This window comes from Herpailurus yagouaroundi, unplaced genomic scaffold, assembly GCF_014898765.1.
Source record: "Herpailurus yagouaroundi ecotype Mexico unplaced genomic scaffold, PumYag 163, whole genome shotgun sequence".
Lineage (NCBI taxonomy): Eukaryota > Metazoa > Chordata > Mammalia > Carnivora > Felidae > Herpailurus > Herpailurus yagouaroundi.
In genome coordinates, this window is record NW_024412404.1 from 51,883,818 (window position 1) to 51,911,724 (window position 27,907).

General features: G+C 48.3%; 1 protein-coding gene across 26 annotated transcripts in view; it reads right to left on the reverse strand.

Moving 5' to 3' along the window:
- The window catches only part of ABLIM1 (actin binding LIM protein 1), a 219,703-nt gene that overhangs the window by 142,291 nt on the left and 49,505 nt on the right, over positions 1-27,907 (reverse strand). For 25 of the 26 annotated variants that reach the window (XM_040486541.1, XM_040486558.1, XM_040486532.1 and 22 more), the window contains exon 2: positions 448-582. In XM_040486541.1, the coding sequence (XP_040342475.1) occupies positions 448-582 (135 nt within the window). Of the gene's footprint in view, positions 1-447; positions 583-25,894; positions 26,149-27,907 lie in introns of those variants that run through there. The other variant, XM_040486544.1, reaches the window with a different exon arrangement.

The window sequence follows — 27,907 nt, forward strand, 5'->3', positions numbered from 1 at the left end:
ACACACACACACACACACACACACACACACACACACACACACACACATATGCTCCCCACTTACCCCACAGGATCCAGTGAGTTAGAACCCTAATCTTACAAGCTTACCAGCCCTTCTGTAAATAATGGCTGTCGGGACAAGGTGACTTTGGGGTAAGAGTTTCTCATTTCAGGGGAAAAACACAAAACTGTTTTTACTGTTCTCCCTCTTCCCAGGATCAGGGCCCTCAGTAAACATTCAAAGGCCTGTGTACCATTAGTCTTTGGGGGACTTAGCCTCCCCCATGAGTCGGCTCCAAGCAAATTAGAGAAAATAAGTGATGCCAGGGCTTTTGAGCACTCACGTATCACCTGGTGGCCTCGCATGGGGTTAAAGGGAAGGGACGGATCCTGAGGTTGAGCACAGACTGTGACATGCCTTTAGACCAGGAAGCTGGAGGCACCATACCTTTGCAGGTGAAACATTTTATGTGGAAATGTTTGGTCTGGACCCGAAGCACTTCACCCTTGCATGGCTCCCCACATTTATGGCAGTGAATGACAGGCTTCTCCGATGGGTGGTGAGGGTCCTGAGGGTGCGCCACTGGAAAAAACCAACAAGAGACCCACGTGAGTAGAAAGCATTCCTACAAAAGGGGTCAATTACGGGCATACGTAAATAGCCGCATAATTATGTTACCCAATGAGCCACACGTTGTTTCAAGAAGGATGAACTGAGCCCCTCCCCTGTGCCATAATCATGAGGATACACTGAAAAATAAGAGAGCTGTGGCTTTAACAGTCCAGGGGGGAAAACACTTGACTTGGCCCTCTGGGAACCAGCAACCCTCTTTCTTCCCCCCAAACCTCTGTAGGACTACATAACTGGGCCATTAAATATATGATCTTGTATGGTTTAATATTTTGTAATATGTATTTGTCAAATGTCTTTATTTTGGTCTAGAAACACCTTTCAGTAAGGGGTTCACTATTGACTGTAAGCTCCTCAAGGATGGGGACAATTTCTTACAGTTCGTATCTTCCCCCCCTTTTGTATTCTACTTCCTTCCCCCAGCTGGTCAGGGCACAGCAGAATGCTCATGCCCCAAAGGAGCTCAGCAAAGGTTTATTGACTCATTAGACAGCATGTGCTGGCTAGTTTCTCATCTGGTCTACCAGAGTCACCCCTGACCTTCCTCTGGCAGCTCATTTCACCCGCTGGAGGCCTATGAGGAGCCTCCAGCCGTGTGCACATGACCTGATACACACAGTGTGGGCGCTAACTTTTAAAAAAAAGAAGTTACCAATAACTATGGGGGTCTCTCCGAACCTCAGTTTCGTTTCCTGTAAAACAAATGGGATCGGTTGGACCAAGGGACTGCCAAGGTCTTTTCAGGCTCTAAAGTCATATGCTGCGTCTCACTGGCATTGTTCTCCCCGTTTCCAGAGTTTAGCCTTCAGAACGTGGAAGTTATTGACACTGTCCTGGCCCGTAAAAGGCAGAGAGATGACACTGTGGCCCGGAGCTGACCGGAGCTGACCAAGGGTCTTCATTTAACCCGCAATTTCTCCAGCCAAAGAATGCAGAGAGGCACTTTTTGCTAGTTTTTTTCCCCCCCTGATTTGAGTCCTCGGGAGGAAGAAGCATGTGATATACAGAAATGTATGACGTAAGTATCCACAAACGCAGGAGATGGGCTAAGAACAGCGAACCTAAAAATTAATCAGCCAACACAAAGAACAAAGATGACTTTTTTTCCTGCAACGGCAAAGCCAGCTAGGACAGGGGAGAGCTGTGGGCAGATATGCTGACGCTTGATTTAGAGAGCCCGTTACAGCAAGGAGCTCGCAGGACACCACAAGTATAATGCTGCATTGTTTCTCTCAGACCACTCCCACGTTCTCATTTCACCTGGAAAGAGGAAGAACGACCCAGTCCAAATAATCCATTACTAGCTGAGTTGTGAGCAACAAGGTGGTCCTTGGGAGATTTTGACTAGGAGCAGGTGTGGTTTCAGGTTAAACACCTGATCCGAATTCTCTGCCCCGGACCTGGAGAGCGTCAGCAAAGGTACCACCATTGTGACACGCCTGCGTGGCCTTCTCTGCCCCCTGGGATCGCTCTTGGAAATGTGTATTTACACCAGAAGTCAGCGTTACCAAAGGCAATTAAGGAGGGGCATCCTTTCCAGATTGCTAAAAAACAAAACAAAACAAAACAAAACAAAACAAACCACTGACTTTTAAAGTGATGTGTAACAAGGCCCCGAATCTATTTACCTGGGCATTAAAAAAAAAAAGTTTCGCTTGCGGCGCCTGGGTGGCTCAGTCAGTTAAGCATCCAACTTAGGCTCAGGTCATGATCTCCCGGTTCATGAGTTTGAGCCCCCATGAGGCTCTCTGTTGTCAGCACAGAGCCTGCTTTGGATCCTTTGTCTGTCCGTCTCTCTCCGCCCCCTCCCCAGAATAAATAAATAAACTCCAAAAAAAAAAAAAAAAAAAAAGATTCTCTAGCAATATTTGCTTTAAGTACTGGTGGAAAATATGACTATGAATTTTTGTTTTGTTTCTTAATCCTGCTTCCAGTGAGAATGGAGGAAAGGGATATTTATTGAGCATCTATCCACTAAATGGCAGGCATGGTGCTGAGTGCTGATGCACAAGTCATTCTATCCCATCGTCACCACCGCCCCCGCCTCTCGGTGATGTGAGTAATACTGTTCCCATTTGACAGATAAGCAAATGGAACAAGTTCTTGAGCAACCTGCTCAGGGAACAATAAGTAGAAGCTGGAAGCTCGACACCCAGGCCTTTCTGCCTCCCAAACTTACGCTTCTCCGGTACTATTTGTCTGAGTTGCAAACTGTTATGAGTCAGGCAAGGATTTATTTATCCAGGCTCCAGGGCGGTTCTGAAAGCGGCAACTAGGACTTGGCTTATGAAGGGAACAAACATAGTGTGTGTGATAAAGTATCGCTAGTGGGCGTGGCACCCGGTGAGAATCTGCAAAGCAGCTCTGCGGACCCCCTGAATCAGAACCCCCGGGGCCATATATCCAAAAATTCCTCAGCCCCACTGAACGAGGGGTGGGAATTAGGGATCTATCATTTTAGTAAGCTCCTCGGGTGATTCTTACCCACATTCTAGTTTCAGAACGATTTTCCTCTAGAATTGAAACAATACGGATAAGCAAGTTACAGGAGAGTTAACTGAAAAAAGCAATCCATAAGACCATCCTCCTCAGAAACAATACTGGAGCAGAGGGGATCTCTTGGCCATAAGGGAGAATGCATTTTTTGGATACTGTTGTGCAGTTTCTCTTGATGCTTGAATTCCTTATAGCTAAGCAAGTAAGCCGTGCTGAGTAATGATGAGGGAAGGAAAATATCATTTCACTTCTTGGCTTTCCCCTTTGTCTCAACGAAGGTGCCAGACCGACTGCCGGCACCAGCCACAAAGGTCAGAATTGGGATCAGCATCTGTATTTTGCAAGCATTTCCCTCTGAAAATATATATTACACCATGTCCTCCTGCCCAGAGGTGACCTTTGTTCTCACCCAGAGATGAGCACAGCCTACATCGTGTCTACTTGCCTTTCCATCATACATCAGCCTCGGTAGGCAGACACATATCAGAACAACGCCCTTGTGAAGATCTGGGCTTTCCTTATTAGAGAATGCAGAATCCAAAGACCAAAAGAAGAGTGTTCATTTCACCCCAACAACATCGACAAAAGAATCTCGCTCCTTTTTAAAGAAGAATAAAGAAGTTCGTTTTACCCAAGTGCCTTTGGCAGTTTGGTTAACACCACATGTATGTTCGTTGGCTCAAGTCTACACGTTTTGAAATAATGCTGAGTCAGTCGCGATATGGCAATGACAGTAATTCCACCCTCCTCTTAACACCTGCTGGCTCTGTTGCTAATTTTTACGCCACTGAGCCATCTTTCAGAGCCTGGCTGGTCCCTTGTTCTACTGATAGGGAGACTGGGGGGCAAAGAGCTTACATCCCTTGCCCAAAGTTACTAGCAAGTTACTGGCAGAGTCACATCTAACGAGCTTCCTGACTCTTTCTACTGTACCAAGTCAATGATTTACCCTGGAACTTTCGTGGACATGATTAAAATCTTTCATGGCTCATCAGTTCGTTGCTAAAATAAGAATAGGACAGGGGCGCCTGGGTGGCTCAGTCGGTTAAGCGTCCGACTTCGGCTCAGGTCATGACCTCGCGGTCCGTGAGTTCGAGCCCCGTGTCGGGCTCTGTGCTGACAGCTCAGAGCCTGGAGCCTGTTTCAGATTCTGTGTCTCCCTCTCTCTGACTCTCCCCTGTTCATGCTCTGTCTCTCCCTGTCTCAAAAATAAATAAAATGTTAAAAAAAAAAATTTAAATAAGAATAGTACAATGAAATACCAAAAGCATGGTCGCATACTTTCTGAACAGTGAGGAAATATATATGAAGAGCCACGAGTCCATTTGCCCATAAAGGTAAAGGGATTCCTCCACTATGTGACATCCAGTTTGGAGGGATTCTGGCTACTCAGATAAATAGCCCACTGCAAGCTGAAAAGTTTCACGCTGCCTGTCACAGGCAGACAAGGCAAGTCAGTCACATCTCTGAAACTCCATTAAGGACAGAAACCAAAGTGCCATTTTTGGATGCATTACTTGTGAAAATGCCTATGAGATACTGCAGGTGGTGAGGCTGGGGGACCGAGATCCGTAAGGCAATCCCAGTAACCTTCAGTGTCCCCAAGCAGAGGCCACTACAGGTATTAAGAAGGCCACAAAGACTAGGGGAAGTCCTTCCTTTTAATCTACAACCAGCCTCGTCTTGCCCAACAGACCAAGGTACTGGACCCCCAGAAACAGAACATCTGAGAAAGCGTATCTGAAATAGAAATCTCCTCAGCAGGTGACAATCACAAACCCATGACAGAGTACACAGCGTGAATCATGACTTGTCCCGGATTATCTAAGACATTCAGAACCCTCTCCTGGGTGCCCTCCTCTCCCAAAGGCCCCAGCACTCCCTTAGCCAGCCTTTGAAACTACAACGCTTTGTGCCTGATGGCTTTCTGAGCGCTCACATCTGCATTTTGTCATTTCACTCTCAAAGAGCACTAGGAGGCAGGAAGGACAGGAACGGTCAACCCCGGTTAACAAATGGGCAGACAGAGACTCAGAGGGATGAAGTGACTCCGCCACGGTGACACAGCCAAGAAACGGAGTTGGCCGCCAACGAATGCAGTGCTCTCTACACCCAAACAGTCCCCTGATCACTGCCACTCGGAACCCTGTGATCATCCTTGATTCCATTCATGTCCCACTAAATTCTCTCCGCTGTCTGAGAGACAGTGCCTGAGCACCCCCTTCCTCTTGCCACCCAGATCCTGCCCTTCACCCCTTTTTCTCGGAGTGTGGAGAGTTTTCTACTCCCTGGTTCTTCTCCAATGTGACCTGCAAAGAGGTGGCACATAAATCCCCACTAAGTGTGGGCTGTGCTTGGTGACTTCTTCCAACAAGGGCAGTAGGGACAGGAGGGAAAGAGGAACTCTGCAGTGGGAAAATCTGGTGGGCACTACCTCAGCCAGGTGCTCAAGGTCAACATCAACAGTGACAGTCACAGTGATAGTCTGTACCTGTGAGATGATGTGGTAAAAATGGGCACTTTGCCTCTGTGATCTTCTTTCCAAAAAAAACCCGATAATCCTAGTCTAAGCATGAGAAAACTCCCAGATTGACATTCTACAAAGACCTGACCAGTACTCTTCAAAATTGTCCAAATCACCAAAGACAAGGAGGCAAGTCCTCTTGTCACAGCCATAAGAAGCCTGAGATGATGTGGTAACTAAACCTAATGTGGCACCCTGAGGAGATCCCAGAACAGAAGAAGGGCGTTGGAGAAAAACTAAGAAAATACGGATAAAACATTGACTTTGGTTAATAATGCATCAACATTGGTTAATTATAATGCAAGGATTATATTAATGTAAAACGTTACTGACCTGGGAAATCTCAGGTTTACAGAAATTCTCTGTACTAACTTCTCACATTTTCTACAAATTGAAAAGTGTTCTACAAAATAAAGTTCCTTAAAGTAAAAACAAAATACTTCTGATGGACTCAGTCCCAGTCCATCAAGCCTAAAGTGCTCTGAGTAGCTTCAGAGATCTTCAATAACACAGTCCCCACCAGCTATTTAGATATCTAAGCTATTTAGTATTTGCAGAGTACTGAGCACTGTGAAAAGTGGTTCTGAACCAGCCGCAAAGAATGGACACAATACTCTATGACTTGTTTATATAAATATGCCAATCCCCCTTTGGTTGGGCCCTCTGACCACTCCCTGGTCTACGATCTTCAGCATCCCCAGAGCCTTCACACATGGCTCTGTGCCTCACCTAGAACCCTTTCTTCTTTTCCTACTTGTCCAAATCCAACCCGACCCATGGGGCCGAGCCCAGCTCCTGGCTCTTCTCTGAAGCTGTCACTCTGGTCTGTGTTGATCCAATATTCCATTCTCCCCCACGTCCTCCCGCACTTAATACCTGTATTGTCACCCAGCATCTGACTTTGTCTTGTTTTGTGCTTATTTTGCTTTTGTGTCACAATGCGTCAACCCTGGCCTTATGCAACCGCAAGCTCCACAGTCAATTACTCCAAATTTCTGGTTACTTCTCACTTCACGCATCGAATAATCCGGGTTGCCATCTCTGGACTTCTCAGTTCAATTTCTGGATCAGGGAAAATATGGTTGCCACCCAATACCGTTACTGGAGCATCTCCCACGTGAAGCTACGGAGTTCTGAATTCACGGCATCTCAGTAGATAACTCCACTCTATTATTACAGCAGGTACTATTTATTGAGGACTTACTATGTTCCGGGCATTAAGAGGACTAATTTATCCTTGTGATCACAGATAATTCTCACAGATGCATTATGGGGGTGCTGTCTTCTTATTCCTATAGTGCTGAGGAGGGTACCCCCGCTGAACTGGATCCCTTGTTCAAGATCACACAGCTAAGAAGTAGTCTGACTCCAAAGCCCGTGCTCTGGAGCACTGCACAGGGGATTTCCACAGGAAAGCCGTATCCAGCACAGAAGGAAATGAGACCAGTGCAACGTACTAGCTAAATTCTGATTACACAGCTCACAGGCAGGGAACACCCAGCTGCATCATAATCCCAAAGGTAACACCTGCTAGTAAATAAGCAGATGGGAAATAGCACTTCAAATATAAAAGGAAATTAGTCCAGGCTGCAGCAATTTATGGGAAAAGAACACTCACAGGGTGAGGGTGATACAGGGAGGAAACGCAGCCTGCCACCAGGACGGCCGTCCCTGTGGCCTCCGCCTTGAGCACGGGCCTGGATTGGAAAAGGGTCTCTTGTTAGGATTCGTCTGGATCTGCAATCACAGAATGATATTCTGCTGGTAAGGTCGGTTGCCGCTTAAAGGTGGGCTTCCTATTCTCCTAGGAGTCTACGTTGCCGAGACTGTTGGATTACCTAAAATATTTTCTGAGCTTCTACCCCATTAGTTCCCACTTAATGGTAAACACACATCACAGAGATGCTCCGGCTTCTCTCCACTCCTACTCCCCTTCTTTGTGCTAGAAGGGCACTGCTATTGAGCCCAGGAAACAAGAAACTCAAGAGTTTACGTAAGTGCATAGAGTGCTTAATTTGCAGTTTACCTAAAAGTCAATTTCCTGCTGTGCCAAGTGGTAGTTCCTTGGAGCTACACACCGTAACCCTGTCATTAGCTGCTCAAAATGATCTTCCTCTTTAATTGGCTTCCACGACCTAATTTTTTTTATACCACGTTAGTTTGTTAATCAGGATTATTATGTGGGCACAAAACGCAGGGCTGCCTTGGCACTGACACTCCCGGCAGGCGGCGGCAGGCGGGCAGCAGGACGGCTGAGTTCTGGCTTCCCTGCCACCTGTCACCCTCCACTTGTAAGATGTCCACACACTCAGTTCGCCTTTCTGACGCGGCGCAACAGGTCTTTGCTATTCCTCTCAACTAAAAGGCACAGTCAGCAACCGGTCAGCCGGGCTCCTGCTTATAGAAACATCCCAGGCTCAAATCCAGTTAATCTGATTCTCGCAAGGCAAAGAGGTCCTAGGATTATGATGATTCAGCCAGAAAGTTTCCTCCTTGTAAATTACATGACGCTTTGGCCCGGATGTGCTACACCTGCCTTCTGTAGAGGAAGGCGAATCTCAGAAAGGGACGTATCGCCGCCTCCTAAAAGAGTGAGTCCTCAGACACACCTCTAGGCTGAGATAACTCACTGAGGCAACACCCTTCTGTGACCTCCGCTAGCCTTTCTTTGACGCACTCAGTAATGTTACTTTGGGGTGCAGTCATTTGCTTAGAGTCCCGCCTCCCCTCCCTCACAGTAATTAGAAAGGACTTTGGATCAGGAGGCCGGATCCCTGCCTCTCAGGCCTGCGTTCCCGCCATGTGCTTCTCTTCCCCCGAGACGGTAAAGAGGGGCTAAGAATACAGGTCTCGCCTCCCAGGTGACCACATGACGTCATCCCCTCCAGTACTACCCTAGCGCACAGAGGCCCGCGTCAGCAGAAACTGTCACCAGCCTGCATGAGCAGGCATGTCTCACGTATGACAAAAATCCCTTCTGAAATTTGATAGAGCCTTTTAAGGCCAGCCGGGAATCTCACATTGTCCCTTCCCCGGAAAGCCCATTTAGAAATGGATCGAGTCGGGGGGCGCGTGGGTGGCTCCGTCGGTTTTTCGGCTCAGGCCATGATCTCGCGGTTCGTGAGTTCCAGCCCCGCATCGGGCTCTGTACTGACAGTGCACAGCCTGCTTGGGATTCTCTGTCTCCCTCTCTCTGCCCCTCCCTGCTTGCTCTCTATCTCTCTCTCAAAATAAGTAAACATTTAAAGACATTAAAAAAAGAAAAAAAAAGAAATGGATCAAGTCGAACCAGTGGGCAGTGGCTTCAGTCGGAACCGGGCTGGCAAAACCCTACATCTTTACAGTCTGCTAGAGAGTGACCTCCTTGCTGACCTAGAGACTGGGACAGACCGTGGTCCCCCCTGGAGCCATTCTGGGAACACGAGTTTAGAGACAGGATCACGGTCTATTAGCATCTGGGCCTACAGTCACGGGACAGGGTTTAGCTTAGGCACGATACCAATATTGGCTTCCACCCCCAATTCCAACTCCAGACACCTTAGAGGGGTTAAAATAGAAAGAACCAAGACGTAGGCCCAGGCATCCCTGTGAGGTACGAACTGAAGTCTGACAACAGCTCCCGGCTGTCTTTGCCTTTTGTTTTGCCTGCTTTTACTCACGGCTCAGGATACTACGGGAACGACCGATTAGTTAAAAATAGCATTTTAGACAAACTAATGCAAATGACGGATATGTGCATTCGTACTTCGCGATTTATAAAAGGGGTCCAAGTATATTATCTCCCTTGATCCCGTCAACTTCAAATTCGCCTCATTCTACAGCCATGAAAAGTGACCTTCAGAGACGCTAAGGGACTTGCCCCACGAGTGGGAAGCCGGAGCTGGTTTTGCTGTGGAGAGCGGGCCGTGCCCTGCCCGCCCAACTGTGCGGCCAGTGACTTCACCTTGTAGTTTGAGATAGGCCGTGGGAGGAGAGTCGGGGGGAGGGGGGGGGATTTACACCGTGGTTATTGGCAGCCTTTACACATCCAGGCCTTCTCCTGCCCCACCTCCCAGAGTGTTTACCAGCACACCACGGTGTCCAGGCTATAATGCTAGTAAACAGCAAGATGAGCCTTTTGGTTCAGGTAAATTCCAAATTCTCGAAATCAGAATTTGAACCCTTTCTGAAAAGGCACTCCCACTCGCACTCTGTGAACAAACACAGCAGCTCACCTTGCCCTGGTTCTCTCTGGTGTCTGCACCCACGGCGAGGCGGGGAGGGGGAGACAAACGCAAATAGTTCGTGTTCCCAGCGTCCAACACGCAAAATCAGACACGATTTTACAAATGCTAGAACTGCTCTCTGGGTACGGAGAAGAGATTATCTTCCAGAGTTTGAGAGAGCACAGACTTCGCAAAGTCTATCACCGGGAAAGAAAAAATATGTTTGAAGTCCTACGCAGGACTGGGGGACAGGGAACAGAGAGACATTAAAAATATGCCTCCATGAAAACGAAATGCAACCTTACCATCCTCGGGAAATAATCTCTCATCAACAGAGTCAACAAATGTTGACCGAGTGATTGCTGCTGCGTGTGCTGTGTTGTGCAGGCACTGTGGGGACTCCAGAGACAGACTAGCCAAGCCATCCCTGCCTCTGAAGGCGGGGATCCCAGACATGTGCACAGCCCGCAGCAAGTCCTACCTGGAGAGCCGATCAGAGCAGAGAGAAAACCACTTGGGGGCTTTCCTGGGAGATGAAGGGTCTAGGACGGGCACAGACAATATGTAAGGACTTCTGAAGAGACGAGCAAGCACTAGGCTGGGACAAACGGATGGAGAAAGTTCTGCTAGAGAGGAGAGAGTGTGATTTGACACTGGGGGGTGGGCTGCAGGTGACAGGGTGATGGGGAGGACAGTTCAGAGAGCAGGGGCGCCACGAGCCCTTCGGGCCTGAAGAGGGGAGAGCCCGGAGCATGCTGGGGGCATGATAAGTCGGGCCTGGCCATCTTCTGAAATAGAGGCTTCCTGGCCAAGAGCAACAGAAGGAGACAGGGGCAACGTTTCTAAACCCTTGACATTCCTATAGACTCTAGATCCTTACAGCTTAGTAGGGTAGATAGAGGGAGATGGAAGGAAGAGGGTGGGGAGAGAGAGAGAGAGAGAAAATGCATGAGAACGAATGCATACGAATACAAGGTAGCGAATAAACCGTGTGCCAGAAGAAAATTATAAGAGGAGGAAAGAGAAACCAGAAAAATGCTTCAAGAAGGAAGCACTCCTATGGCTGTGCGTCAAAGGAAGGGAGGGACTTAAATGAGTGGGAAGGAAGAGGAAGGCATCTTAGACAACGAAGGGTGGGACAGGGTGTGTTTGGGGGAACATCTGGAAATCTGGTTTAGCTGGAGCACAGAGCAAAGGGCATGGTGGAATACAGGACAGTGAAAGACGTTTGCCCCTGTGCCTCCTTGGAGGGCAGGTTAAGGAACAAACTTTACAGTTCCTTAATTCTCTCTGGGTGGAGGTCTTGAGTGGAGTGACAGAATCAGAGAATAGTCTAGCTTATCTCTGACGAGCTGTGGTAGGACTGTTTTTCAGCCCACAGTGTAGGCAAACTGGGAGCCCCCTGCCCTCACAGGATGGCGTGCAGGGAGAGGTCACCCCAGTGGGTGAGCCAGTCACCGCACAGGTTCTGGTCAGAGAAATTTGGTGTGAATCCTGGCCGCACCCCTCTCAGCAATATGATCTCAAAACAAGTTACCTTTCTTCCCGAAGCCTCAATTTCCCCTCCTGTAAAATGAGGATAAATCCTACTTTTGATACTTGGGAGGATACATGAGTTAATGTATGTAAAGTGCTCAGCACTCTTCCTGACAGCTCGTGAGTGTTCAAGAAACGGAAGCCATCGTTGTTTCTGTGGAGTTTCAACGCAGCAACATGGTGGGTCACACCTTAAGGTCCTTGATCATAAATACCCACGCACTCCACCTCAAAGTCAAATATGCTGAATTTCCTGTCCTGCTCTCTTCTGTGACTATTGGCAATGACACTTGCTTTTCTGCTGTGCGATACCCAGCGAATGGTCAATTCACCCAAGGAACCTTACAGCTTCCAATGTATCCATTCCAGCTTATCCCATCGGGCTGGAAACAGTAGGATTTGCCTTATTAAATTCACATTTCATATAATTCACACAAGTCACCTGTTTAAAGCGCACGATTCGACGGCTTGGGGTATATTCACAGGGCTGTGTGACCATCGTCACAATCTAACTTTGGAACATTTTCATCACGCCCAAAAGAAACCTCGTACCCCTTAGCAGTTACTCCCAGATCCTGCCCCTGTTCAGTCCTTGGCAACCCCCAATCCATTTTCTGTCTCTGTAGATGTTAACCAGCAGGTTTGACTAGTGTGTGTTAGTCTCAGCTTTTCCACATTTGCTCAGCCATCAAAGGGAACGACTGTAGATACATAAACAGCTAGGATCCACCCAAACCCTCTACACATCTCATACCTTATTGAGGCACGAAATCCTCCCCACTCCCCAGCACATCCCCACCCTAAAAAAAAAAAAAAAAGCCCTCATTATCATTTCATCTCTGCTGCCCTCTTGGGAAAGACCCCATGAAAAGAAAAAAAATATATGAGCAAGATACCATCAGACCCGGTTCATGACTCATGTGGGAATTTTCACACTCACCGCTTGCCCAGAGGGATGTCAACACCAGTGTCGGCACCAGAGATGGGTCAGAAAATTAGAAACAATGAGATATGCCTAGGAGTGATTGATCTCCTCACCAAGCAGGGTGTCTGGGGGGCTTACTGAATAGTTAGGGGGAATGTGTCTTCACTGTGGGTCCGTGACTCATTCGTGCAATCCCTGTGTCACACAGCAACCACAATGATAGTTTAGGACAAAATCTGAGCATATCGTTCCACTGACCAAGCCCTCTAAGTGCTTTCATCACACTGTCCAGGATGCCCCCTGTGGTCCCGGAGCCCTGCCCACCTCTTCAGCCTCCCCAGGAGTCTCCAGCTCCCAGGCTCCAGTTCCCACAGCTTCAGGATCTCCAGATGCCCCCATCCCGCCCCCAAAAGGCTCGTCCCCTAGCTGCTTCCTTCTTCTGGTCTCATCCTAAAGCAGCTTACAGCTCTCAGAGGGCTTTCCCCAAACTATCTACATAAAGGCCGTCTCCCGGCTTTCCCACTACCCTATCTCCTTCCTTGCTTTATTCTCATAATCTAAACATTCTGTGTATTTTCCATGCTCTCCACCACAAGGCAACTGCCACTGTGTCCCCAGGATCTCGTGGCATAAGGTCCACGCTCCCTAAATGTGTGTTCAATCCATTCATTCATTGAACATGAGTCTCGTTCTCTTTCTTCACAACAGCCTCCAGGGGAAACTGCAAGCAAGTTGAATACCTTGGGTTCACGACAGTGTCTATCCATTAGGTAATTCTAGTGATGGCAATACACTCAACTAATGACATAAGATACAATGCTTGCTTAAGTCTCAGGCTCAGAAAAAAAACAAAAGCTGAAGGGATGAGCTTACTGACGGACCAGTCTCAAATCAAGTCTGGCTAAGTTTCGGAGAACCACACAGCAAAGCACAATGGCCAACCGAACGGACCTTTGAGGAAGAAACGAAGTGGCACCAGAACCTTGGAAATGCTCCCTACAGTGTCCCCCGAGCATGACATGAGGCTGTGGAAGAGTCGTTAGGACCCCTGCAGGCGGGTGGTCCACTTCCTCCAGGAAGAATCTGGAAGAACTTTAAAACCACTGCTTTTACCGAGTCCACAGGGTCCTGAAACCAAGTCATTATTAGATACCTCATTTCATTCCACGGCAGAAAGACAGGGTAGAGTCGTCAGTGGTCCTGGAGCAGCTTGGCATGACAAAGGTTTACAGTGTTGCTCTGCTTGAGGCAAACTGCAAAGAGATTGCCCAGCAGAAATGGGGGGGGGGGGGGCTTCCCTAGTTCCTTAATTTATCTATCTCAGTTCTGTTTATTTACCTGAGTCCTGAAACCAATCTGATGACTTAACTCCACCACAACGAACACGGTGCCCCTGATTTTACTCAGCCAAGAGGAATAACAGTAATAGCAAGAACAGACCATCACGGGGCTCTTGCCATGTGCCAGGCATTGTTGTAAATGCTTCACACATATCAATGGATTCAATTCTCACCATAGCCCTATGAAGTTGGTGCTTACAATATCTTGATTTTCTGATGAGGAAATCGAGGCACAGGGAAGCTAAATGCCTTGTCCAGGGTCACATAATCAGTAAAGGTTAGAGCTGGGATGTGACCCCGGGCAGTCTGGCTGCAAATCTCCCACTCGTAAACACAACTTGTTTCTCACGTAAACCTCTCAAATCCTGAAGGCTCAGGGGATAATTCTACAAAGCCACAAAGGCGAATGGCAGGATAGTTATACCACAAGCAACAAATGAGAAAGAAACGGACAAACACGGGGAAGCGTGCTGTAAGTTCAGGCTCTGAACCTGTCTCTCCTGGAAATCCTATCCGAAGGCGGTGTGGCACTGCCCTCCATCCATTGCAAATTTCATTCTTCTAACCACCCACGTGTTACTCTCATTTTCTCTGCAAGGGATCTTGGGCCATTCCCTTTCGCTCTGGACTGTGTACCTACCCTGCTACTTTAAAAAAAAACTCTCCAGGTCAACTGACCTTCATTCACTTTATTGAGCACCTACTGCAAGATCCATGTTTGAAGCCTTTGCAGATATCATCTCATTTAAATTAATCCTGACAATAAAATGTGGAGATGGTCGAACGGTTTTTCTCCAGTGTTTTTATTGTTTTATCAAAGTTTAAGAGACTAAATACGCCTATATTCATAAAAAACCAAATATGTTTCCAATGCATGACGGCAACACTCTACTCCTCGTCCTGCCCCACAGGCAGATGTGTTCAACGTTTGGTGTTTTTCTGGCCTTCAACACTACATTTCTTTTTTTCTCTTTTTTCTTTTTTTGAGAGAGAGACAGATTGTGAGCAGGGGAGGGGCAGAGAGAGAGGGAGGCACAAAATCCGAAGCAGGCTCCAAGCTCCGAGCTGTCAGCACAGAGCCCGATGTGGGGCTCGAACTCACAAACTGTGAGATCGTGACCTGAGCCGAAGTCGGACACTTAACCGACTGAGCCACCCAGGCGCCCCTGTTATTATTTTTTTAAGCGGGTTTTTTGTTGCAGACACAGCAATAAGGCTTTCCCATGCTTAAACTCATCAGATAGCTTACCAAACCTCCCCCACCTGGAGAGAAAAGGGGGCATTCTCAGCACCGTTGTTCACTGAAGAAAAAATGGAATCTCCGGCAGGGTAAGAGTTTGGCTCCCTGTCCTCTGGGAGGTAAGCAGCGGAGACGTGTTCATCTGATACTGTTTGCCAGCATTCACCCCTGGGCAGCGCGCCGCCTCCAGGTAAATAAGATGTACCGCCTACGGGCTGCACAACCCCAGAGGGTCCTGCTCCACTACAGGAGGATCAGAACAGCGCCCTGGAGGGAAGCGACGCACAGGCTGTGTAACAAAAGGGCTTTCCCACCTCTCCAAATGCCCCCAGATTGCTTGCACGGTACCGGCCCCCTGCCTAATAGTTTGTATCGGCTTCCCTCGGTGCTAGCAAGCTGCAGCTCTCTGTCTGGCCTTGTTGGCTTGATTCATGTTTCGGCTCTGCCTTCTCTGCCCACTTATTATGCAAACCCACAATATTAGCGCCTCCGCCCTGCGGTTGTGTGGCTTTCGCGGTGGGCGTGGCCTTTCCCTGAGGGCGTCTCCAGTCACACCAGCTCCCTCCGATGGCAAGAGGCCACACTTGGCCTCTTGTTTCGAAAGTCCCAGCTCACTGAGAGTCCTGTTGCACACTGCAGGGGTGCCTCTCACTCGAGACGGGAGTGATGGCAGAAGTGTCCTGAACCGGAAGAAGGACCACGACTTTCCTGCTATGCTGAAGGCTTGCTATCACAACTCAGCTCTCAGACGTTCCTGAGTGAGGGGTGACTTCTCTCCAAAGCCCCCAAACTACAGTATTTCTGGAAGCGCTCAGATATGTCAAACACGGATGCTATGTATATAGCACACGGTGCCCCACAGACGAAGCAGAAGAGCGGCTGCACTGATGGTGGGTGAGACGATGCCCGACAGGCTGTGCCAGCCCTGAACTTGCCCTTCTCTCCTTGGCTGAGATGCAAAACCAAGGAAACCCAGTGAGCAAGGTGACAGGAAGTGGTGATGTAGAAAAATAGGGCTAAATGAAAAAGCAGTTCCAGAAATACCAGGCTTAGAAGCTGATGAGGCCTAAACAGGGGTTTCCTTTGGCTTTGCTGCTAAACTTGAGCCAAGTAGCATTTTACTCGGCATTTAGCAGCGGGGTCAAGTCTTAATTGTTTCAAGCGCCCAAAAAGAGGACACCAAATTCTGGCCAACATCTGTTGAGGATAAAACGATCGCTAAAAGATTCTACGGTTATGTTGTCAAAACTTTTCCAGCTGCAAGGGAAGAAACCCAACTTCACCAAAGCACACCCATCGTACGAGTATCCAAGACAGAAATGGGGTGCCCAGGAAAGTACCTTATTCTGTCTTCATCCAACAAAACTTTAGGTTTTCAAACTTCACTTTGACCTAATGAAACATGAAATCAGTTCAACGGATTATGACCAGTGTATTTTAAAACTAGAAGAGAATAAGGTGCCTGGGTGGCTCAGTTGGGTAAGCATCCAAGTCTTGGTTTTGGCTCAGGTCGGGATCTCACGGTTGTGAGATCCAGCCGGGCATTGGGTTCTACACGGACAGTGTGGAGTCTGCTTGAGATTCTTCCTCTCTTTCTCTGCCCCTCCCCTCCTCATGCACACTTGCTCACGTGCTCGCTCTCGCTCTCTCTCTCTCTCAAGATAAACGTGAAAAAAAGTAAATAAAAAAGATAGAATATAGAGTAAATGTATCGTTTCACGTGACTTTTATTTTAGTCATTGCTATGCATATGCGCAGGAGTCCTGGGTCCTAATGTGTGCAAACACACTCCCTGCTGTGGTTAGATTTGGTGAGTGGTGTTTTAAACCCCAGACCACAACCTGGAGGCCCTGAGGCTGAGTCCTGCCCACAGACGTGTTTCGTTTGGCCCACACAAAGACTTTTTTGTCGTCGTTGTGTTTGAAGAGAAAGTTGCATCATTTGCCAACATTTAAACATCCGGAGATTTTACAGAAAAATGCCTATTTCTGGTCAGTCTTGAAAATTGGAAGCTCTGGCCACTTGGTGGATGTCTCCCACTGAGAAGTGGGTGGGAGCAACAGAGTAGTTTCTCTCTTTCAAGGGCCACGCGGTCTGGTTTGCCCCAGTCTCCACTCAGTTAGGTCACCTGCCTAACTGGAGGCATCTGCCTGTACAATCTCTGGTTTGAACCAGATCCTGGACTCCTTCTTTTTTTTGTTTAATTCTTAAAACATATTTATTTATTCTTGAGAGAGAGAGACAGAGCACGAAGTGGGGAAGGGGCAGAGAGAGAGGGAGATACAGAATCCAAAGCAGGCTCCTGGCTCTGAGCCGTCAGCACAGAACTTGACGTGGAGCTTGAACTCACGAACTGTGAGATCATGACTCGAATCAAAGTCGGATGCTTAACCGACTGAGCCACCCAGGTGCCCAGTCCTCAACTTATTCTGACCCACAAAGCCCTCTGTTCCCCCTTGCTTGTGTCCATCACTGTACTAAGTGACCGATTAGATGCTCTGGCCAGACCCAGCTGGCTGTCTTTCCTCAGACAGAGGTTGTGCTTCATTGCTTCTGTTTTTGCCAATTCGACCACCTCTCATTTCCTCTTCATCTACTAGTTGTACTGTTATTCATCCTTCAAAGCCTAGCCTGCTATGACCTCTCAGTGGAATTAATCACTCCCTGCACTGGGGTCCCATGCTACTTTAATAGTTCTCTGCCAAATATATTTCACATTGCACCATAACTACCTCTTTCCTTGTCTATGTTCCTTGCTAGAATACGAGTGCATTCAGGTCAAGAACTGTATTTTGTTTGTTTGTATTCTTGATGGCGTACCTCTTATTGGGTTCTACACATTTTTTGAAAACAATTTATTATTATTTATTATTTTTTTAATTAAAAACAATTTTTTTTAGCGTTTACTTATTTTTGAGAAGAGAGAGACAGAGCATGAGTGGGGGAGGAGAGAGAAAGTGGGAGACACAGAATCCGAAACAGGCTCCAGGCTCCAAGCTGTCAGCACAGAGCCCGAGGCGGGGCTCGAACTCACAGACCGCGAGATCACGACCTGAGCCGAAGTCGGATGCTTAACCGACTGAGCCACCCAGGCGCCCCCCAAATTTTTTATTTTTTAAAGTTTATTTATTTTGAGGGAGAGAGAGAGTGTGAGCAGGGGAAAGGGGTGGAGGGAGAGAGAATCCCAAGCAGACTCCACTGTCAGCACAGAGCCTGACACGGGGCTTGATCCCACAACTGTGAGATCACGACCTGCGCCGATATCAAGAGTCAGAGGCTTAACCGACTGAGCCACCCAGGCATCCCAGGTTCCAGACATACATTTAAATAAATATAACCATCTCCCCCACCTATACATACCATTCATTCATGTATTAGTTCATTCAACATCAGTGAGCACTTACTATGGAGAAGACACCGTGTTGTGGATACAAATTGAATTAAATGCCATCCCTAACCATAAGAAATATACAGAACCCCTCAAGGCCAATCTTCAATACTCCCTTTTCTATTTTTTTTTCCCAATGTTTATTTATTTTTGGGACAGAGAGAGACAGAGCATGAACGGGGGAGGGGCAGAGAGAGGGAGACACAGAATCGGAAACAGGCTCCAGGCTCTGAGCCATCAGCCCAGAGCCCGACGCGGGGCTCGAACTCACGGACCGCGAGATCGTGACCTGGCTGAAGTCGGACGCTTAACCGACTGCGCCACCCAGGCGCCCCCTAGACAGCTTTTTTTTTTTTATTCCTTCGAAACACAACTCTTCCTTTGAACCCCCAAAGAATATTGTTTTATACCCATCCTACTGCCTTATTTCCCCTTGATTTGCGTTCTTCAGTCAGCACCCCTTCCAGCACCGGCTAATTCATTAACCTACTGAAGGTAGGAACTTTTCAGCGTATCAGGCAACTCCCAAAACGCCTTGCAGAGTGTAGGCCTTCAAAAGTCTGTGATGTGATCAATAAGCTACGGTTCATCGTTTCAGGTGGGGACCTTTGCAGATGGCAGAACTAGTTGTATCTTCCACATGAGCAGGTACAGCACAACTGGACTTCAGTCCAGCAGAAACCGCTCTCGCCATTGCCCCCAAAACTCTCTTCTTTGGTGGCTGTCCAGACAGGGTTCCCGTGAATGGCGCATAGACAGCAGTCCAGTAGACACTCGTACATCCCATGTGTTACTTACTGGACCCTCCATGGACCTGGGAACCCACAGCCCCCGCCATTTTTCTGAGGGGTACCCTCCCACCAGCCACTCCGCTGTGAAATAACCTTGCCATCCTTTGCTACCAACTTCCGGTCGTTCTTAATTTTTCTTAAACGTCTTTCTTCACAATGTTTCACATAACGGGCAACAACAGAAAGAATACAGACAGCTAGAATATAGAGGAGCTAGAGTGGGGGTGAGTAAAACACTCCGCGCCTCAATAATAGATTTTAGCTCCTCGAAGACCAAACAGGAAGTTGTAGCCTTTGTGAGCCAAGACGTCTACTGAAGCCATCTTTTACCAAAGGTCTCTAAAGAGCTCTAAAACCCCAGTGAGAAGGCTCACCTGGCCCTTTGGGGATTAGGATTAATGCCTGCGGAGTGGCACTCCTGTGCTTGACTGCAAATCAGTGCCGCCTTCTCCAAGCCAGGCTGAGCCCCAGTCACTCCTGGGAAGAGGTGCTTTGGTTACCTTCGTCCCACACCCACCCCGCCCACCCTCTGCCCAACCAATGTCCTAGGCTGACAGCAGTATCTGCCCACCCGAATCTCACAGGAGGCCCGGTTTATCACGCACTATATAGCCTCATTCTACACTGTAGGAGAGGCGTCGAGAATAAGTGTCTTGGCTTTCTCTTTGACTTCTGTGCACGGTTAGCGAAATGGAATGGAGAGGCTACTTGCAGAAAAGTTCTCACTTACCTGCTTGAAAGGCTGATCCTTTTACCCACAGAAACGGTGGATTAGCTAGACCATGTCAAAGTGTGGTCCCTGGACCAAGAGCATCAATACCGCCTAGGAACTGCTAGAACTGCAAAACCTCAAGCCGTTCTCCAAACCTACTGAATCAAAAACTCTGGGAGCGGGGTGCAGAAATCCGTGTTTTCACAATCTCTCCGGGTGGTTCTGATGCCTGCTAATGTTTGTGGATCACTGGCCTAGGCAGTAATTTGCCGGAAGTATTAAGAAAGCCAGGATCTTCACGGTTAAGTCCAAATAGTCAAACAAATCAGCCTGTTTGATTGCATTAGGGCATAGAAACTAGCTCCTTGTGCCCCCTAGGGCACACTGGGCCATAATAGCATTAATCATGTCAATGTGAACACAAATACAATGTTTCAAAGAAAAGAGGTCAGGCATACAAATATTCACCCTCCCCAGTGTTAACAAAATTTGCCCTTGAATACACAGCTCCTGCCAATTTGGGATAAACATACCTCTCAGTATGAGTCACCATCAGGCCAACACACAATGAAATAGGAAGCTGGCTGGTTTCTACTGTGGTGTGCCCAGATCAGGCTCAACCACAATGGGAGAAATCTGCACCACTCACCGATCACTGAACCTTCTGAAAAGTTCTCTGGCTCTCTAATGCTGGCTCAGGAAAACACTCGGCATTTTGACCTTGGCACACTAGAGACAATATCAGGACTCTCCTTCTTGCCCCCCAAGGGCCGTGAATATGAGGTCACACAGAGGGTCGCCTCCTCAAAGTGAATCAGATGAGATTTGCATCTTGGTCGGGTGAGTCTACCTTAGGAGGTCGTTGCTGTGGGAATTTGGAAAAGTCCATTTGTTGTTCTGTAAAAGAGGGTGTTTGTGATGGAGTACAAGCTGTTTTATGCTTTCTAGCCACCTGACTGGGTAATTACAGAGGCAAGAGGCAGGGCCACCCAAAGTCTGGGAGTGGCTGGCTCAACCTGCAGCTTAGATGCTCACTGTCTCCATGTTCTTAACTCCACTCCCTCATCAAAAATCGTTCTCAAGAGCTCCAGGTAAATTTAAGTCACTGTGTTCCTCCTCTTAGATTTACTTATATGTGCAGCCTCAACTCCAATTATAGAAATGAAGTCTTCTTGAATTTCTGGGTAAACATCTTTTAGACATCTGTGGGTAGATGGCACAGGGAAATGGGTTTATTATTTTTTTAATGTGAAATTCTTTTCCGTAGCTTTGGAAGTCCCAGTATCTGGACAGCCCTACTGTAGTGAAGGTAGGCTGGGCAGAGTCTACTTCCGATGACAGTAGCACTTTCATTTAGATCATAGTAAGAGCAGTTCACACTTGGATTTTTTTTTCCTCTAAGGTGGAATACGACTGGAGCTTCCTTCCTTCCAAAGACGCAAAGTTCAAAACCGAGTTGCGTGCATAAGTCACCCATCAAGACCATTTATTCCAAAACCTGTAACATCAGGTTGTCTCCCTTAATAGACGGCTTCTCTTTAGACCTTGTTTAGGAAGTATCGTTGTCATTGGTGAAAAGCTTGGGGCTTTTCAAGTTAAGGAAACAGTGAAGAAGCTAGACAAGCCCAGGAGTGGGGAGGGGAGGGGCATTAAGCATTAATCTGGGAAGCCGAGTTGGAAAACTGAACCGAAAAGAGGCTGTTAAACACCAAAAAGAGGCCTGAGGGGCAACTCGGACATGAGGAATAGCTACACCACAGAGAAAGATCTACTGTTCTCAGACCTCCCCAGAGATGGAACAGAAACGGATTTCAATTACATCAGGCAGTGTGCACGCACCTGAGTGGGTAGTGGCTGTGTGTTTCGGGGAGGGCTGGGGGGGGGGCAGATACCACTAGAGGCAGCAACACTAGACGCCTGTAAAGGTTTTTTACAAGACTGTATACGAAGTCAACAAATACTTGAGGAGACAGCACTTTCTTAAGTCGCACAGGTGATTCAGCTGTTGTTTCATTTTCCCGGAGTTTACTTAGGTGTACAGAGTAATTCTAGAAGAATTTACAGAAGGGATGGGCCCTTGAGAAGCATTAGAAGGAAGCTGTACTGGAATTAGGTCTTTGACAAATACAGAAAAGGAGAATATAGGTATTTCCCGCAAGGGCCAAAGGGGCAGCGTGACACAGGCTGGAGGGAGGAAATGGCCTCCATGATGACTCAAATAGGACCAATGTGGGGAGAAGGGGAGAAGTACAATTAGCAGAGGTTTGGGAGCCAGATAGGACTGGGTAGAAAATCAGCTTCTCTACGTTCCAGCTAAGTGATCTCTGGCAGGTTTCTAAACTCCCGCGAGCCTTCCCTTCCTCATATATTAAAGGGGAGGAATACCACTGACTGACCTTGACGGTTGAGAGATTAGAGACCGTGTATTTAAAGCTCTCAACACAAAGCCTGCCATTTAGTATGTGTTCAATAACCAGTGGATATAATAACATTAAAAATAAGACTAAAACAAGATGGGCTTGGTCAGGGGTGTGGAGGAGGTAATTTAAGGACTTGAGGAATCCTCAATGATCAGTAGGAAGCTCTGAATCTTACCTTGTCACTCATTTAGGTTTTTGAGCCGGAAATATGAGGACATCGGTGCCCTGAGAGGATTACTTTGGTGCCAGTCTGTAGGACACATTGGAGACACAAACACCACTGTTCTCAGAAGCTACCAAGAAACAAGATTGCCCTGTGTGTGTGTGTGTGTGTGTGTGTGTGTGTGTCTCCCATTCACCTGAATGTCAGGTGGAGAGTACACATTTCTCCCTCGAGGGTGGACTGAAGGGAGCTTCACTGGGTCCCACTCTACCTTAAGAGCAGGTTGAGCCACCCAACATTCTCAGAAACCAAACAAAAAATGGTGTGCCCAAATGTAAAACTCTATTTACCTTGATGTGTCTCCCTCACTGCTGAATTCTCATTCTCTCACATGGTTTCCAAACCATAAGCCTCCCTTATTATTTAAATCAGATGAGTGTTCACATAACTCAATCTCTAGGGTTTATTCTTGTTTTCTCTGACAAAAATCATAAATCCCTTTCGTACTTTTAAAGCGGGCACTAGAACACACACAGAAGCTAGACAATTAGAGCTTTTAAATGGGGAGAGTGGGCCTCTGGAGCTTAGGTCGATGAGAGCGTATTCAGGAAGGCACATATTGACTGATAAACCCGCCAAACTCTCCTGCTCATCTGTCACAGGATGCAGCAAGGGTAAGGCGTCCTTGAACACATCAGAGAAATAACCATTTCATCAGGATTCCGGGATCAATAAGCGTCTACAACTGGAAGTGGACAGGCGACCGGTTAGCAGAAGAAAAGATAGCGAGGGTCCACATGTATCAGCAAATGCTATTCCACACTAGGAGAGGTGTTATCTACAAGCAACCTTTCTCTCCCGTCAGGGTCAACCCCAAACCAGATACATGCAAACTTTACCCAGGAGAGAAAATAAGGGCTCGAACCAATGCGAGCCAAGCCATCCTAAGTGGTGAGCACAACGCAGCATCCACTATCACTCCTTCACAAGGGCCCCCGCGTTCCTCAGGATGGACGTGCCATGAACTAAACCTGCTCAGGGGAGACCTGTGTCAGCTCCGGGAGGAAGAAGCGAGGCGTCTCTGGGAGCAAGAGGAAACGGAGAGGACTAGAAGAGTCCGGGGATGGAGAAGACAAAGGTTCGGGTCCCACCTCTGAGCACAAGCCAGTCTGTTTCAACTGTTGAGAATCTAGGATGGGCAGATACTAGGTAAGCTGTGCACGAGAAAATTACAGATGGAGACGCGGTGCTGCTTCAGAGGGGCTCACCATCTAGCGAGAGAGCCAGCGGACGTCCACACACTGTCCTAAGTGCAGTCACCGCTCCACGCACGCCATCTGATGGAACACAGAGGATGAACCCTTGGTCCAACCACCCGCTGTGTTGACCCTGAACAATTTCCTGACCCTTTCTGAACCCCCGTTTTCTCCTCTCCAGGATGAATGCCTGGACCACGTGCTCCCCTGTGCCCGTCTCACTTTAAAAGCTATGGTGGTAGCTTTCTTTCCACAGAATCTCTTGTGTACCTGCCCCACATCCTGCCTTCCTCTGTTGTTGGCTGAGGTTGGTGCAATCGGAGAGCTGGGAGGTGGCAGCACGGACTGGCACAGACCTCAAAATAAAAAAGGAACAGCCTTGAATCGGTGGCTAAGGGCAAAGATAGTACTCGTATGTGACCTCTCAGTGGCCCATGCCCACGTTCCAGTTAGAAAGTGGCTACTCACTTGTAAAGTGAGCGTGAGCCCAGCCGATCCATCTGAGTTTGGGGACACCTGCAATGACTCAGAAAAGCAGTTGCTCTTTGGGGATCCCTGATCCGTGGTTTAGAGCAGGTCTGGGGCTTTCTTGGGCTCCGTGGGAATGGAATCAAGAAGCGGCTTTTGTAATCCCCTTTCCCATCACCCACAAATTACTTATATTGGGGAAACAAACTCCAATCCATGAGCAACAGAGATCAGGGCTGGGGTTATTCTAGTCGGGTGGAAGGTACAAACAGAGAACCCTGGCCTTTATGAAATGTCAGCATCTGTTTATGCTACTCTGAAAGTTCCTGAAAACATCCCCCAAAGAGACGGAACATCATTAGAAGCATCTTTATTCACACCAAGACATTTCACTCGATTACCACCTCCTCAGTGAAAGACCAAAGCTAATTCAAGAGATTATTAAAGACACACAGGAGCAGAATGGATAGAGCAGAACCATGTTTCTCTTTGTCCCAAGGTGCAGCCTTAGCACGGTTAGCTGTCATGACCCCATTTCTCCAGCCATCCGTTAGTATAACAAAACCAAACTGAGTTTCCAGCAACAAGAATCCATTTGCGTTTGGCGTGTTTACCTCAAAGTTACTCCGTGTAGGGGCTCTCAGTGAAAACGGATGCAGATGCATCATTGAAATGGTTCAAGGAAGCCCCAAAAGAACAGACATCCGTGTTGACGGAGAAAGTCATGTCCCACAGCAAGAGAGCGTGGCAGAATAAATCCAAGCTTACCAAAGAGCAAAATTAAAGGGTGGTTACTCACATTTTAAAATCATGTGTTTAAGGTCCCTAAGACATATTATTAAGAGGGGGGAACAATCAAGCCACAGAAAAATGACAGAATGGTCCGTTTTTATACTCCTTCTGACTCTCTCCCTCTCTCTCTCTTAACCTCTCTAGAAGGATACACAATATTGATGAATGATAAGGGGGAATTGAGGTGGACAGGGTAGGGGCAAGACGCTTCCACTTTTCGCTCTCTATTCTGTAGCATTTCACTTTCTTAAGATATATTTTAGGTATTAGTTGGATCATTAAAACCAAGGATTGCTGTGTTCTTTTTACATTTTTCAGATAAGCTAATAATTTAAACTAGAATTCAATTATGAAAAATTTACAATTCAGGACCACACCCAGTTCAAAAAATAACGCACACCTGCGCGGAGTGCCCTGCCTTCTCCCTTTTGACATTCTCCTCCCCACCTGATTTGCCACCTTTGCGAGCGCATCCTTCACAAAGGTGTCTGGAGGGGTGATCAGGGATACCGTGGGAAGGCCAGGGGATTAAAACAGCACACCTGAGACCCTCCAAACAGCCCGCTTCTCTGCTCAGCCGGTCCCAGCTAGGCCGGGTCATGTCCCAACACGACACAAATCTGGCAAAAGGACCCCTTCGTTACACATCGTTAGTAACTTATTGATTTGAGGGGGGCGGGTGGTGAGGAAGAGAATGAAGGCTCGCTCTACGCCGCGGGGGGGGGCGCAGGAAGGCAACTCTCAAACACAGCGAAACATTCAAGATGCAATTCCAAATCAAAAGAGACACACATTAAGGAGCTCAGCTGTACAAACACTCCAGAAATAGGATGCGCTTCAGACGCCGCGGCTAAATTAAAGGTTCTTAATGACTTCACAATACAGAGGGTCTCGCCCCAAGAATATGTCTGCCTGGCTTTCGACTGATCGTCCCCCATGAGGTGGCCGAGCCCCGCAGCACCATTGCAACTCCTGCAACCATGCACAGGGATCGATATTTATAATTACCTTTCTCCTTCACCATGGCAACCGGGTCCTCTGGCGAGCAGCGCCGAAAGAAACAGCAGTAAAGTCTGGGAGCGGGAGCGCTCCTGGGCGGACAGATCCGCGGTGCAGACGCTGCGAGGAAAAGCCCCTCGCATCCACTCGCGGGGTCTGGGGCTTCTTTCTAAAATCCCGCCCCCATCCCGGGGGGCCGAGCTCCCGCGCCCGCCCCGCGATCGCCGCCGAGTGGCGGCCGCGCCCAGCTCGGGGACTCTGCCCTTGAGCCGAAACCTCTCGCTACAGCAGCTGCTGCCGTAACAAATGCAAAATTCCACTGTCCTAATCTCTGGTCACTGACACCACTTTGCATTCCTCGAGCCCAGGCCCGGGAGAACGGGCAACAAAACGCTCCCTTCCCGGAGCCTGATAAATCATTGCCAGAAGAGGGGGGCCGAGGAACGGCCAAGGGACTGTTTCAATAAAACTAGTCAATTGTTAGCTCATTAGTTTCCTATCACCGCTGCTCCCTATTCTTATTCCGGCTTCGTTCGGACACACGGAATAAATAAAATTAACCGTAGTAGAAAAATCGAGAAATAATGCTAGTGACTCCAAGCTCATTTTCTTCAACTTTGGAGGCTCAACTATAATGAGTGAAGATTGGCTCTGGCGCTCCCCTCCCCCGCCCCCGCCCCCGGTGCCTCCCAGCCCGGCTCCCCGTCCCCACCCCCCTCCTTGGTTTTCCTGAATGGGGGACAGAAGCCGGAGGGGATCGAGACAATGAGAGCCAGCCCGGGAAGAGGATCTTTCAGGATTCAGTTCCTTCCAGGATCATATTCAGGATCGAAGCAAAAATCTGACTTATCCAGTTAGGTAGGATTCCGACTTCCACCTTCTCTCCACTTCATTAGCGTTTTCTAGACAAGCCCCTCGGATATGTGTATGCGAGCCGGAGGGACACTATCCGCAAAGTCGGCGGCAAACAGCCACACCCGCGCCCCTCAAGCCCCCGAGCCCGGCGCGCAGCCGCACTGGCTGCTGACAAGGCTTTGGATTTCTGACCCACGGGGTCACAGGTCAGTCTCCGAAGAGCAGGGGGCTTCTGGGTTCCCAAAGTCCACGCCCACCCCAATCCAGCACCTGTCTCCCGAACCCAGATCCTCCGGCCCCACCCCCAGCCCGGGCCCCACGTTACACATCTCCACCACGTGGGAGAAACGTGACGAGCAAGAGACAAAAAGGCAGACGCAGCCCCACTCGGGGAGAACAGCAGATGGCCAACACATCTTTCCCAACTGGAATGCACAGCCAGTATTAGACTGTATTTACTGCAAATATTGTAACGTGTTGGGTCTAAGAGAGCCAGGGTAACAGAAAGGAATGAAGTCAAGCAACCTGCCTGGGAGGTTGTTTATAGCCAACGTGAGGTTTAGTGGGGTGGGGAGGCCCTTTCCTGCTGGTTTTCTGATGGGTAACAGTAGCAGATCTCGAGCAGCTGTGACATTCCTACATCTGTGACTCAGGGCTTTACTATTAATAGCTTGAGTGTCTCAGCCGGGAAGGGCTAAGTCCCCTCCAACCCCTGAATCGTCTTTTCTACAAAACGTACTTTGCTCCCACTGCTCCCTGCCCCCGCTGCAGCCCCACGGGTCATGTTTTTCCTAAGTCAGCAGCCAGCTGGAGTCTAAGTGCTCCTTGAAGCAGCTTTACCAACCTCCATTCATACACAGGAGCCAAGCATTAGAGCAACGCCCCGCAAGTCCAGGGAGATGGGCGGGGCTCAAGAGCGGTGCAGGGAGCAGGGACCGAGTCGTTGACAGTCCCCAGTTTTCATGCACCAAAACTTCACCTGTCTGCTCCTGCCCCTCTCCCCCCAGTCACCCCCGGAGCTCGTAAAGAGACGCTGACAAGCAAAATTAACCTCAGAGAAGTGGAGTTAGTTTTGTGTTGTGAGCCTAGCAGGTGAATTTATTTTATTGTATTTTTGCTGCATAGGCACCGAGGCACTTCTCTCCGACGCTTTCATGTTATTCAGCT